The 15,251-nt window shown below is 43.1% G+C and overlaps 1 protein-coding gene across 1 annotated transcript in view; it reads right to left on the bottom strand.

Annotated features, from left to right (window-relative positions):
* PRKCG (protein kinase C gamma) overlaps positions 1-11,559 on the bottom strand; it is a 565,988-nt gene extending 554,429 nt beyond the window's left edge. Inside the window, exon 1 of the mRNA XM_075839972.1 lies at positions 11,012-11,559. Coding sequence (XP_075696087.1) covers positions 11,012-11,181 — 170 coding nt within the window. The 5' untranslated portion in view covers positions 11,182-11,559. The remainder of the gene's footprint in view (positions 1-11,011) is intronic.
* Between the last annotated feature and the right edge of the window lie 3,692 nt (positions 11,560-15,251).

Genomic DNA, 15,251 nt, shown 5'->3' with positions numbered 1-15,251 from the left:
GTACAAAATCCATGGGTGCTATTCCGTACAATGTTTGTTCACACATGTCAGGACATTGAGGATAATGGGAGATACAGTGCAGCAACAGCTGGAGAGATACCCCTGGACATGCCATCCTTTGATGCCTTTTGTAACTGAAATTAAATATTATGTTTCTGTAACAAGAGCCCATTCTGAGGAGATACATTCATCGTTGGCTAGGATTAGCCTCACTACATTTCAGAATCTTTGAACTTCAACAAGGGAATAGAAAAATGTCTTTCCAGTAATTGTAATCTCTGATAAGCTGAATTCCAATGCTTCATTAACTTCAGTAACAGAAGGAAAGAGATAGAAATAAAAAGAGTAGTTACTCTGAGACTCTCTGTGGCGCTGTTCCTCAGGGAAAATGCAAAGGCTCTTTTTATCTTCATGTATAAAAGAGTTTTGTTGCATAAAAAGTAATTGCAGTGTACAAGATTACGCGTTTCGAGCCCGAACCGGGCTCTTCATCAGATACAAACACAGTGTTTGTATCTGATGAAGAACCCGGTTCGGGCTCTAAACACATAATCTTGTACACTGCAATTACTTTTTATGCAATAAAACTCTTTTATACATGAAGACCAAAGAGCCTATGCATTTTCCCAGAGGAACAGCGCCACAGAGAGTCTCAGAGTAACTACTCATTTTTGTACCTTTTTATTTCTATTGAATTACTGGCTTCCTTCGAGAGACCGGGAACGACTCAAGGCTGACAGTTCCGTGGATGGGATACATTGACTATAACAAGCGTTGAGTAGTTGTGCCTCACTGCACAGCTAAAAAAGGTGAACATAACTACAAACAAACCCCCCCCCAAAAAAAACAATGTAGTGTCCCCACACATGAAGCGCTTTTCTCTCTTTTTTTTCTCCCTATCTACCAAGAAGGAAAGAGATCAGGGGCATAGCTAAAGGCTCATGGGCCCCGATGCAAAGATTATTCTTGCCCCACCAAACTTCTCATGGCCGACATCCCACAGCCTTCAGCTGCATCGCTGGGTCTCCTAAGTGACCCAACGATGCAGCACTAGCAGCCAGGGGTATCGTTAAGGTCTCGAAACGTCAGGCGAAATAGCCCCAATACATATACCCCCCCCAAAAAAAATGTGTGTGCGTGTATATATACAGTATATGTGTATATAAGAGACAGCATATCTATAGCACTACGACCCTTTAGCTATGCATAGCATTTGATATAGTGGCTCAGCAGACAGTATTACACATGATAGGATTAGATATAAGGCCAATTGGACAGTATCACACATGATGGGATTAGATACAGTAAAGGAAAGGTCAGAATAATAATTGTTTTGCTTTTTTATGTGTTACTAATTCATTTTTTGTGTGTTTGTGTTTTTTTACAAGTTCAGTTGTTGAACTACTTCGGATTCGGGGACTACTTTGATGACGGCGTTTTTTTTTTATTCTCAATAAAATGGATAATAAGGGTTGTGTGTGGGATTTTTATTTCAATTAAATATTTTTCCTATGTCCTTGTATTTTTCTAAACTTTATTACTACCACCTTAGTAATTTGCGCTGGCTGATTGACAACGTCCATTACTAAGGCAAGGCTTAATGTTAGACATGAAGAGGCTAACACTAACCCCTATTATTACCCCAGTACCCACAGCCACCAGGGGTACCGGGAAGAGCCGGGTACGATCCAGTCCCCAACCATCTGTAGTGACAGTTGGGCACCGGGGCGGCTGCAGGCTGGTATCATTAGTTTGGGAAAGCCCAAAAACAGTGGCCCTTCCCACCCTGGTAATGCCAGCCTGTTGCTGCTATGTTGTATCCAGCTGGTTATAAAAATGGGGGAACCCCACATTGTTCTTTCCAATTATTATTATTATTTTTTTTTAAAGTGACGTGGGTCCCCCCCCCCCTATTTTTCATAACCAGCCAGATACAACATAGCAGCAGCAGGCTAGCATTACCAGGGTGGTTACGACCACTGTGTTTGGCCTTTCCCAGCCTAATAATACCAGCCTGCGACCGCACCAGTGCACGACCATCACTACAGATGGTCGGGTACTGGATCGTACCCGGCTCTTCCCGCCACCCCTAGTGGTGGTGGGTACCAGGGTAATAATGAGGGTTCATGTTAGCCTCTGCATAGGCTAACACTAAGCCCCGCCTTAGTAATGGATGGTGTCAATCAGCCAGCAGCTATTAATAAGGCAGTACTAATAAAGTTTTAAAAAAATACAGACATAGAAAAAACAGGTTTAATGAAATAAAAAATAAAAACACAACTCTCGTTAACCATTTTATTGATAATAAAAAAGCCTTAATTGAAGTAGTCCTCGAATCCGACGTAGTCCAACGACCGAACCTTTAAAAAAACACAAACACTAAAAATAAAACATTAGTAAGGGCCTGTTCACATCACCGCTGCCCTTCCGTCTGAGTATTCCGTCGGGTAAAACCCTCAATGGAAAGGCAAACTGAAACCTCAGCTTCCGTTTCCCTCACCATTGATCTCCATGATGAAGGAAACGTTGCTGATGGTCACCGTTGTGACAGGGTTCCGTTGTTTTGACGTTTGAAGTTTGCCGTTCCGTTAAGAGGTTACCCGACAGAAACCTCAGATGGAACCCCTAAGCAGAAGGGCAACGCTGATGTGAACACAGCCTAACACATATAGTAGGCTTAGATACAGGGCCCAAGTGCCTGTGTGATACTGTTTGTTGGACCCTGTATCTAAGCCTAAGGTAGGCTTAGATACAGGTTCCAGCAGACAGTAATCTTATACAGTATACAGATTACTGTCTGCTGGGCCCTGTATTTAAGCCTACCACATGGTAGTCTTAAAATGGGTTGTCCAGTCCCTAAACATTGATGGCCTATCCTCAGGATAGGCCATCAATAGCTGATGGGTCAGCGTCCGACTCCCGGGACCCCCGTTAATCAGCTGTTTTGAAGGGGGTGCAGCGCTCGTACAAGCGCTGCTTCCCCTTCATTTCCCTTACTTGCTCACACTGTGAATCGCTGGCAGGTCCGTGTTGGTCGATTCAGTGTGAGAAAGTGACCGGAATGAAGGGGAAGCAGCGCTCGTACGAGAAGTTGTGCGCAGCGCATAACATTGTGACAGAATGCGCTGAGCACAGCGACGTCAGGACCACCGCTGCGCTCCGGGAGGAGGAATTTAAGTACTGTCGGTTACTATAGTAACGGGGGCCCTTGTAGTTTATTTCATAGGCCCCAGTTACTATAGTAACTTTTCATTGATGTGGTGCGGGGGGTCGTGGGCCCCCTGGCTTCGGGGCCCGGTCGCAATTTCGACCGATGCGACCCCTATAGTTATGCCACTGAAAGAGATGATGTAAACCTCTTCATATATCACCATGAGCATCAAAGCTTCACTGACAATATATGTTAAATATGGTCATCACTATGGAAGACATACAAGCAAATCTATGGGCAGACGGGGAAAAAAAAGAGGATAAAATACAGAATGAGAAATATAGACAGACAGATGATAGATAGATAGATAGATAGATAGATAGATAGATAGATAGATAGATAGATAGATAGATAGATAGATAGATAGATAGATAGATAGATAGATAGATAGATAGATAGATAGATATGAGATAGACAGATGATAGATAGATAGATAGATAGATAGATAGATAGATAGATAGATAGATAGATAGATAGATAGATAGATAGATAGATAGATAGATAGTTTTTATGTTAAACATACTGTATTTTTAAAGAATTTTGGGTGATTTTTTAATACATTTTCCATGTCACTATATTTTTTTAAAAAGACGTTAAATATTGGAGTATTAACTTTGGCCTCTAAGGCTTCGTTTACATCTGCACCGGGAGACTTAATTCATGGGTTTCGTCTGAGCTTTCCGTCAGGGGAACCCATGAACGAAATCCAAAATGAAGCAAATACCGTAGTCAACTGCATTATTCATTCCGTCAAAACAACGGAACCCTTTGGCTTCATGCCCACTTCAGTCTTTTTCTTCAGGGTGCTAGCCGTTTTTCTGACCCATTCATTTCAATGGGGCCATGCACACTTCAGTTTTTTTGACGGTCGTGTTGCTCCGTTCCGACAAAAGTAGAGCATGTCCTACTTTGGTCCGAGATTCCATGAAAAAAACTGAAGGCACACGGAAGGTATCCGTGTGCCGTCCGTGTGTGACGGAGTCATTGCCTAGCAACGGCCGGACGGGCAGAAGTACATTAGAGATATTACACTAATCGGCAGCCACTTCTCTCTATCCATCACTTATAGATAGAAGAGGTTGCTGATAAAAATAAAATAAAAAGCAGTTCATACGTACCCCGGTCGTTGTCTTGGTGACGAGTCCCTCTTCTTCCTCCAGTCCGACCTTTCTGTGTGACGCGGCAGTCCATCTGGCCGCTGCAGCCTGTGATTGGCTGCAGAGGCGGTCACGTGGGATGAAGCGTCATCCCTGGAGGCCGGCCTTCTGACGTCAACCAGTCTTAACTGCCCCTTAATAATTGCACCCAACACTTCCTATAATTTGCGATCAGTCTGTCATTACTGTTCTTTGCAGTATGTCAATGTGTGAACTGCTTATTTCAAGATATGATGAAAAACGTAATTCTAGTTCTCCCCGGCCTTCCAGATGTAGGCTTGCTTTCAGTTTTTCACGTCCGAGGTACCCTGTGCGGGTTCTATTTTCACAGATACCCATAGACTTATGTCTATGGAGGGATCTGTGAAAACGGAACAAAATAGGACATGTACTATTTTTCATAGGACCCTTCACACGGTTCTTTGAAACAACGGCCGTGTGAACGGCCCAATTTAATACATGCGTCCGTGTGACGGCCGTTGTTTTACCGGCCATCATACGGATGTACTTTGCGTTTGTCTGAATTCGGCCTTAGGGTGGATTCACACACTGCATATGTTGTTGCAAAGATTTCTGGATCTGTATATCTTCCACACCGCGTGAACAAGGCTGAATTAATTTGATTTCTAATCGCAGAAATGTTTGCAATAAAATTTGCAGCGTGTGACTGCACTTTTAGGCCATATTCACACAGCTTATTTTTGAGCGGTTTTTGGAGCATAATGCTCTCCTAGTATGTTCCAAAATACACTTGAAATACACATTTACACAGCTTTCCAATGATTGCAATGAAAAATACACTGTGTAGTTCATGTGAGGCGCATTTTTACGCTGTTAAATAAAAAAATTCCTCTTAAAAATACAGTATGTAAAAAAAAAATGACATGTCACTTCTTGAATCGTTCTTACAAGCTAATTTTTCCTCATTTCCCATTGCTTCAAAAACACCTGTGTTCTCTTGAATTCAGCCTCGTGTTTTTCAGCCATAACGCAGAGGCGTAGCTAGGTTCTTCTGCACCCGGGGCAAAGATTCAGATTGGCGCCCCCCCCCCCCAACTTATTTCCCGACATCTCCTTCCCCCTCGCCATGTTTTCTTTCCCTACCAATCAATGAGGTGTAATTTTTTTTCACGATTTTTTTAATGTAACGCGAGTATAAAAGCATTTCTACATTTTACAAGCGATATAGTTCTATAATGTAATTAACATAAAAATAAATTAAAAGAAAATAAATTAAAGAGGCCACACACAGCCCCCCTTGTAAATAGCGCCACACAGCCCCCCTTGTACTTAGCACCACACTCCTCCCCCCTTGTACTTAGCGCCACACTTTGAACAGACCGGTGAGCGGTAGCCTACCTCTACCACTCTCCGCTCTGCCTGGTGTGACTTACCGGAGAAGCCGAGGAGGTCATGCGGCGCAGGCAGCGGCGGAGTTCCTTTTGACTAGGGTTGGTGACAGCCAGGGCCGGCCTTCACTTGGATGGCGCCCTGTGTGGGACTCTCTATTGCCGCCCCCTACACAAACCAAAAATTAACCACATATATGGACACGCTGGAACATATATACTGTACATACATAAAGATAGATATTTAGACATACAGGCAAATATACATACACACATCAGGAATATATACAAACAGGTAAATATATAGACGTACAAACACATATACACACACACACACACACACACACACACACACACAGATAAATACACAGACAGGATCATATACAAATACATAAAAGGCCCAAATATACAAGCACAAAGACACATTCACAAACAGACCCATATATATACGCACACAGGCACATATGTACACAACACAGATAATGTAGTAGATGTTACCTGCAGTCCTATGTAACACCACAGATAACACAGTGATAACTCTCTGAGTACTGATAATGTAGTAACTGCTGCCTGCAGTCCTATGTAACAACACAGATAACACAGCGATAACTCTCTAAATACAGATAGTAGTGTTACCTGCAGTCCTATGTAACACCACAGATAACACACAGTGATAACTCTCTGAGTACAGATAGTAGGGTTACCTGCAGTCCTATGTAACACCACAGATAACACACAGTGATAACTCTCTGAGTACAGATAATGTAGTAGCTGTTGCCTGCAGTCCTATGTAACACCACAGATAACACATTTTAACAGAGCTGAGATTGTAATTTAGCACAATGTGTTATCTGTGGTGTTACATAGGACTGCAGGTAACACTACTACATTATCTGTACTCAGAGAGATATCACTGTGTTATCTGTGGTGTTACATAGGACTGCAGGTAACATCTACTACATTATCTGTACTGTGTAGCAGAGCTGAGATTGTAATTTAGCACACAGTACAGATAATGTAGTAGATGTTACCTGCAGTCCTATGTAACACCACAGATAACACAATCATGTCTCTCTGAGTAGAGATAATGTAGTAGTGTTATCTGCAGTCCTATGTAACACCACAGATAACACAGTGATAACTCTTTGAGTACAGATAATGTAGTAGATGGCAGAGACAAACACATGCAGAGACAAACACATGCAGAGACACACACATGCAGAGACACACACACGCAGAGACACAAACACACGCAGAGAGACACTCACAAGTCTTCTTGCTGACAGGTCAGGACGGGCTGTGTGTGGGCGGAGCTTCCTCTCTGCTTCTCGGCAGAGCACAGAGCACAGGCAGATGCAGGGAGGCTGCAGCACGGGAGTGGACCTGTCCCCTGACCTGAGTCATCTGACCTCATGTCACTGACTTGAGGTCAGGTGACTGGACTGGTCCACTCCCTGGCCGTCACAGACCCCAGTCAGAACGCCGTAATGTCCTGGCTGTTCCTAAGCTGCTGCAGGTGTCCCACATACGGGGCGCCTGTCAGCAGCGATCAGCTGCTCTTCGGCGCCCCCCTTCCCTATCCTCCGGGTTGCGCCTGGGGCAAATGCCCCGCCTGCCCCCCCCTAGCTACGCCCCTGCATAACGCTGTTTGATCTTAGGGTAAGTTCACACACGGCAGATTTGTTGCAGAAATTTCTCAGACTGAAAATCAGTTCTAATCATCTGAGTGGAACTTGCAGAAATCCATGCACCGAAAACAACCCCATTCAGATGAATAGAACTAGTTTTCACTCGCAGAAACCGCGTGTGACTGCACCTTTAGGGTATGCCCAGACATGGCGGATTTCTTCCGCAACTGTCCGCATCAATGCCGCACAGAATCTGCATTGCAGATTCTGTTGCGACTCTGCCCAAAATGTGCAGTAAATTGATGCAGACTAGCCGTTGCGTATTGAGGTGAAAGTACTTCCCTTCTCTCTATCAGTGCAGGATAGAGAGAAGGGACAGCTCTTTCCCTAGTGAAAGTAAAAGAATTTCATACTTACCGGCCGTTGTCTTGGTGACGCGTCCCTCTTTCGGCATCCAGCCCGACCTCCCTGGGTGACGCGGCAGTCCATGTGACCGCTGCAGCCGTCACTTAGACTGAAACGTCATCCTGGGAAGCCGGACTGGAGAAAGAAGCAGGGAGTTCTCGGTAAGTATGAACTTCTATTTTTTTTACACGTTGATGTATATTGTGATCGGTAGTCACTGTCCAGGGTGCTGAAACAGTTACTGCCGATCGCTTAACTCTTTCAGCACCCTGGACAGTGACTATTTACTGACGTCGCCTAGCAACGCTCCCGTAATTACGGGTGCACACTCGTAGTCACCCGTAATTACGGGTGCACACACGTAGTCACCCGTAATTACGGGAGCCCCATTGACTTCCTCAGTCTGGCTGTAGACCTAGGAATACATAGGTCCAGCCAGAATGAAGAAATGTCATGTTAGTAAAACCAATACGCTCCGCAGCACACATAACATCTACATAACATCTGCGGACTTCATTGCGGAATTTTGAATCTCCATTGAAGTCAATGGAGAAATTCCGCAATGAGTCCGCAACCAGTCCGCCACACGTCCGCAACAACCATTGTATGCTGCGGACACCAAATTCCGCACCACAGCCTCTGCTCCGTAGCGGAATTGTCCGCAATGTGCAAACGAACCCTACTAAAAAGCTGTGGAAGGCAATGGGGAAACGGGTCCGCTGAGGATTTCCGCTGCGGAGTGTCCGCAGCGGAATTCCAGAGCAATTCCGCCACGTCTGGTCATGCCCTTACAAGCCCATCATGCAGATGATCATTTTATGGTATTTGGAATAGGTAAATAGCAAACAGGCAAACATTTAAATGCATCCCCCTCTAAAACATCAATGACTGTGTTAAAGCTAATAAAAGTATTGATCCGATTTACAACCAACACATTTGTAAAAATGAAATTGCATCACACATCACACAGCCAAGTTTTAATTAATATTTCTAGGTCTTTCATTATATTGTAAATGCCACCCTCCATATGCCTGTTCTGAAGCCATGAAACGCGTAGACATTTATTGTTTATCCACAATAGAGCACCATGGAGCGATACGCCTGAGCATTCCCAAGTCTAGCTCCAGTGGGGAGTTCCAACCTTCAACAAATCAATAATGGAAAATGCCTGGATTTATAAGGCTGCCTAGTTATGTCAAGCAGACATTTCATGGGCACCAAACCTACCTCATTGGACATGGTGAGGATCAGAGGAAGAAATGTCAAACTTAATTCTAACGTTCAATAATCACAATCAATTGTATTTCTCCATCGTCTTGGATTTTTTTCCCTTTAAGAGCTAAATATGCTGCCCTGAGTTCTGATTGCATAGTCTATATTTGTTTAAACAGATTTTGCAGAGCTGAGTTTGTCATTTTAATATATGTATTGTTGATATTTTACATTTATTCACTGTTTAACTTGCAGTCCTATGTAAAACCAATATTAACTCTCTGTGATATCACTAATATTTGTGCCAAATAACAATCTTGGCTCTGCTGCATTAAACAAGCTTAGCTCTACTACATCCAACAATCCAGATCCGCTACATCTGATAAACTTGGTTCGACTACAAATGACAAACAGCTTCATTGGCGTTAAATAAAATAACTACTCGGTTTTATTCTGCTAATTCCTGAAGGGATTACCGCAACAAGATCGCAAGTTACAGCAACTAAAACAGTTATTTCATATTCATCTCTGTTTGGTTTTTATCTAAAATAACAAAGATAAAATGGAATTCGGCAGCCGGTAAATAGGAGTTTTAATGCACATGACAACCTGTTTGAGCCCAATAAAGTCCAGTACATCCTAGCATAAATGTAGAGCTGAAGACAGAGGATCCGGACGGTGTAAATAGCATTTCATCAGCAGCGTATGGTTGCTAAGCACTTCATGCAGTAGGTTTCATTCCAGTTTTTATCATAATGTGATGGTTATGCTGCAATGTAAAAAGGGAACGATCAGTGGAATTCCGATACATCACAGCCTGTAAGATCCTCCATCAACATTATACATAGGATTCCAGACCGGTTATGTGCAAACCAAGCCACAGGCGTAACAATGTGTTGGATGGATCCATTATTATAATGAGCGTACAATACATGTCCCAGATTCATTATTGAGGTGAATTGTCCAGTACGACCAATACTTCAATTTTGCTTCACAGCAAATTATCATTTACAACTCATCAAAGCTGCAAAATCCATGTCGCGATAAAGCTGGATTCACACGCGTTTTGCTGCATTATTAATGGCGTTTTTATTGGCATTTTTCACAGCTCTTTTTATTATGTCAATAACGCTGTGGCCACATGTTACTTTAAGGTCTATAGTCAAATATTGAAAAGTCTACACACGTAGCGTTTTGGTTTGTGGCGTTTTTTGTTTTTTTTTCAAATTCCAGGGTATGACATTTTTTATGGTCTTTGCCCATAGACTTCTCTAGTGGACTGAAAAAATGACAGTTTTTACATGAGTATTTTCATGCAATATAAACCGCCAGACCAAAACCCTGTGTGAAGGAGGGCTAAGGGTAAGGATGAGCTTCATTTGTATATAAAAAAAAACTGCAAAAGCATGCAGATTTAATGAGGTTTTCCCAAGCTGGTCTCGGACTGTGCAATTTTTTACAGGTAAAACATCTTAAACACCTATAAAAACTGCACGGCTAAAAATGATCATTGCAGAACCATGCCGATTTGAAATAAAACTGCATGTTGTTGATGTTTTTGACTGTGATCGGTCGATGCGTGTGGCTTCACCCTAACACAATAAAACATCAGAAGGTGAAAAATATGTTTTTCTGACGTATATCCATCTGATTGTTCGTTACCATAGACACAATGCTTAGTGGTATGAGGGCTCATCACTGAACACATCATACATGGCATACTCTTACATCTATGGCCAGCTAAAGTGCTGCCACTACTACGCTGTATAAGCAAAACTACAAATATACATATGACTCTTTAACAAGTATACACCTTGTATTGGTGGGTGACTCTCAGAGAGAACAGCACCTGTGTGGTCCGTAACTGAGCATCGGCACAGAATATATGACATTTCAAGTCTTATCTGTCTATAGAATTGAACAACACAGCATGACGGGAGGAAACAGTAAGTGAAGGTTGATGTGTTCTTACACGTAGATGCAATGTATGGCTGGCTTAGTGCTTGATACACGGAAATACAAAAAGTTCCATATAGAAAACTAACTTACCATATGAAATCGGTACAGTGGCTGCAAAAGGTTGGCTGCTTGAAGAACCTGGCCGTGAACTTGTGACTCTTGACCTCATGCACTAGTTTCTGCCTGAGAGCTCCCTTCCTACAAAACAGTGGTTTCACAAAAGGCTGCTCCACGTCGGTGCCAGTGCACACCTGAGCCATTTTGTCCAGGTCTTTATTGCTGCGACTATCTGTGAGATTTCCAGATTCACCCAATGCCGGAGGGCACAGCGAAGAAATAAAAGCTGAACACCTGGCAAAGAGAAAACCAGAAGCAGCTCTTTGATAGGTGCCGGTGGAAATGAAGGCTGGCAGAGGAGAGAGCTGCAGTCAGCTGTGGCTGTGAACCTCTCACTGAAGATACTTGCTGTAACTGTAGGGCAGTCGTCACCGCACGCTCTGGAATAATGGATGTGTGTGTGAGAGTATGGGTGTCTGTGGAGAGAGCCACTGTATGATGCTATCTTAGGGAGCCTGGGAGATGGAGAGGGCAGTTCTTCTACACATCCTTCAAAAGGAAGGACTTTTCTGTGTCTACTAAGATCAAACCAGAGGAGTAACTGAAAGGAAAAAGGATTAACAGAATTGGTCGGTCATGTAATAGTTAAAAACAACGATCTTGCTGGTTATAGACATGATGATGTTTTCCTGTGATATTACAGATAATAAGCTCTAATAATGGCAAACAATGTGTCGGAGTATCGAATACGATACATTGAAATCTCTTGAATCATCAGGAAAATGTTTCTAAAATTGTTGCTTGTTGAAGGTTACAGATGTAGCAGTGATGAATTTGTCATTTAACTGCTTTGTGAACAGTGGTAAACAAACCCCAGCAGCATCATGCAAGTGCTAGGGCTCTATTCACATTGGCGTTCTTGCCAATCTGTCAAGGTTTCCAGCATTTTAAACGGCAAGAATAGCGCAGTCTACAGCACTATTCTTGCCCCCAAAAATACTAAAAACCCTGCGGAAAACTTAACAGACTAAAACAAATAGGGTCTATGAAGTTAGGGACAAGAATAGGGCTGCAGACTGCTCTAATCTTGCCGTCTATAATAGCGGAAACCCTGGCAGATTGGCAAGAACGTCAATGTGAACAGAGTCCAAGGAGTTGCATAATGAAGCTTGGGTTTGTTTAACAGTGGGCAGAAAACAGTTAACAAGTTCATCTCTGCTGCATCTGTAATATTCAAGAACCAAACATTTTATAAATGATGATTTAAAAGATTTTAGATGTACCGTATTCAATATACGGTCTGTCAGGATATCTGTTAGCAAATTAATCCGGGATAGCAGTCATGCCCCGTTAAAAAACGGAAGCCATGACGCTAATGTGATCAGAACCTAAGATATATATATATATATGCCAATAGTGAATATTTATATCATTCCACACTGCTTATACGTTAATAAATGTGAGGTTTAGTCTCCAGTTGTACAGGTATAATGTTAGTGTAGGGCGACTTTTTGGAGGCGTTTTTCATTGACCCCATTGAAAAACAGCTCCAAAAATGGCTGTAAAATACGCAGCAAAAAACGCGAGTTGCAACAAAAACGCCTGCAAATCCGGAGCTGTTTTAGCCTGAAAACAGCTCCATATTTTCAGAAGTTTTTGATGAAATTGCGTTTTTCGTGGCGTATTTTACGACCGTTTTTGGAGCTGTCTTTCAATGGAGTCTATGAAAACACCTCCAAAAACGTCCCAAAAAGTGTCCCGCACTTCTTTTGACGAGCCGTCATTTTACGCGCCGTATTTTGACAGCGACGCGTAAAATAAAGGCTCGTGGGAACAGAACATAGTAAAACCCATTGCAAGCAATGGGCAGATGTTTGTAGGCGTATAAGGTGCGTTTTTTCAAGCGTAATTCAAGGCGTAAAATGCCCAAATTACGTCTGAAACACTGCGTGTGAACATACCCTTACAAAATAACGCACCACGTTAACCCAGCCTATGGCTGCATGCACACTTGCATTCAGGAGTTCTGTTCTTGTGACGATCCTTAATTACCAAAAATCTGAATTGTACCCAGCTTAAGGTCTTCCGCACACTAACACAGATCCTGTACGGCAGTGCATGGAGCGCGTACGGCTCCGTAATAACACCAGTGTACAGCCTCTGTTGGGCTCCTTGTGTATGGAGGTATTCTACCTTAGAAGCATTGCTTATAGGGGAGAATACCTCTGTACATGGGTGGGCACACTCAACCTAAGTCCCCTGTGCAAGATAAGCGTGTGGAGCCCCTGCTGCCAGCCTACCTGTAACTTATATCTCATATTTAAAATAAATGACAGTAAAAAAATATTTCTTGCTTTTTTTCTCTCTTGAAAATGGCCGGATAACCTTAATTCCTCCTTCAGCAATGGGTATCATGCCTGGTGGTCTAGAGGAGTGAAGGAGTTAATTATAACAACATCCCTAGGTGGCTAGGGCAGGTTCATAGTAACATCCCTGGCGGTCTAGGGTAGTGTAGTGAAGGGGTTAGTGATCTGTACTGAATATACAGGACTCCCTTCTCTTGCACCTCTTTTTTTCTGTCGGATTCATACAGATTCTGACATAACAAACCTCTGTATGTTTCCATATGAAATCAGAGGCATACTGAGGTACAGTAGAGGCGTCACGTAACAAAAGGGAGTTGTTAAGGATCTGCCAGGCACAGCTTCTGTATCCACGCCCATAGGTAATCAGTCTGCACCTGCTTCTATGTCTGTGAGACTGACTCCATCTTCCACCACTCAGGATGGCAGTCTTAGGAGTGGGATAGCCTATCACAGCCTGGCCAGACGGAGCTAGCTCCCGCCCTCTGTCTATTTATACCTGCCTTTCCTGTTCCTCCTTGCTTGTGATTCTTCTCTGTTGGTTTCCTGGCCCTGCTGCAGCTTCTTGAACTACTTGTCCCTGCTTCGTATTGACCCTGGCTTAATGACTACTCTTCTGCTCTGCGTTTGGTACCTCGTACACTCCTGGTTTGACTCGGCTTGTTCACTGCTCTCCTGCTCTGCGTTTGGCACCTCGTACTCTCCTGGTTTGACTCGGCTCGTTTACTTCTCTTGTTGCTCACGGTGTTGCCGTGGGCAACTGCCCCATTTCCCTTTGTTCTGTGTTTCCTTGTCTGGTTGTCTGTCGTGCACTTTCTGAGTGTAGGGACCGTCGCCCAGTTGTACCCCGTCGCCTAGGGCGGGTCGTTGCAAGCAGGCAGGGACTGAGTGGCGGGTAGATTAGGGCTCACTTGTCTGTTTCCCTATCCCTGTCATTACAGGAGTATAATACGATCATGTGCGTGAGCCCAGATAGAGAAGGGTAACATTCACCAAACAACGTCCTCTCGGAATGTTTCCCTTCACAGTCGACTGCGCTATTGATTCCGTCCTTAAAACGGAAACCTGCCGGAATGGTGACGAACGCAAACCATTAGCAATGTTTCCATCACCATTGATATCAATGGTGACTGAAACTGAAGCTGTGGTTTCAGTTTAACTTTCCGTTGCAGGGTTCACCCGACGGAAACCTCCGACAGAACCCCGGAACGGGAAGCCAACGCTGATGTGAACAGACCCTTAGTATGAACACTAAAGCTAGTTGGGACGATTTATCGCAATGTACAGTACATTACTTTGGGGTTGTATATAGATCATTAATAACCAATTACACTTTACAATCATCCAAAAATGTGAAGACGAATGTGATAAACGATTATATGTTGTTAATAAATCATCAGATCGATATCTGAGAAGAAGACTGGCCTAACTAACACGATAGCACTGCAGCTTTTATTCCTCCATCATATAGAGATAAGATTGTGCAAATATGAATCAGAATCCAGAAGGTACGTTCATAAGGAAAGCTCTAAATGGCCCTGTCAGGTTTCCCTTTAATCCCAGTCTTACAATAAAGAATTGATACATCTCCTCAGCCTTTGCAGACGTGGATAGAATATGTTCTGAGGACATCTAAATCTAGTTCCTTTTATCTGAACTATATTATTATGAAGGATGTATAATAAAGCTGCAGGCAGCAAATGTGTTATACCGTATGTACTGGAAAGGTTAAAGCGGTTTGGTCAGATATTTATGCTGCCTTGTCTGAGGACAGCATGAAGAAGTGACAGACACACTGATTTCAATCTGCTGTCACTTACTAGTTAGGCTATGTTCACACGCTTACTAAAAAAACGTCTGAAAATACGGAGCTGTGCTCAATGGAAAACAGCTCCTGCTTTACAACCGTT

Source organism: Rhinoderma darwinii, chromosome 10 (assembly GCF_050947455.1).
Source record: "Rhinoderma darwinii isolate aRhiDar2 chromosome 10, aRhiDar2.hap1, whole genome shotgun sequence".
In the NCBI taxonomy this organism is placed as follows: domain Eukaryota; kingdom Metazoa; phylum Chordata; class Amphibia; order Anura; family Rhinodermatidae; genus Rhinoderma; species Rhinoderma darwinii.
The sequence above is the reverse complement of the archived record's forward strand: the minus strand, read 5'-3'. Positions and strand labels throughout refer to the sequence as shown.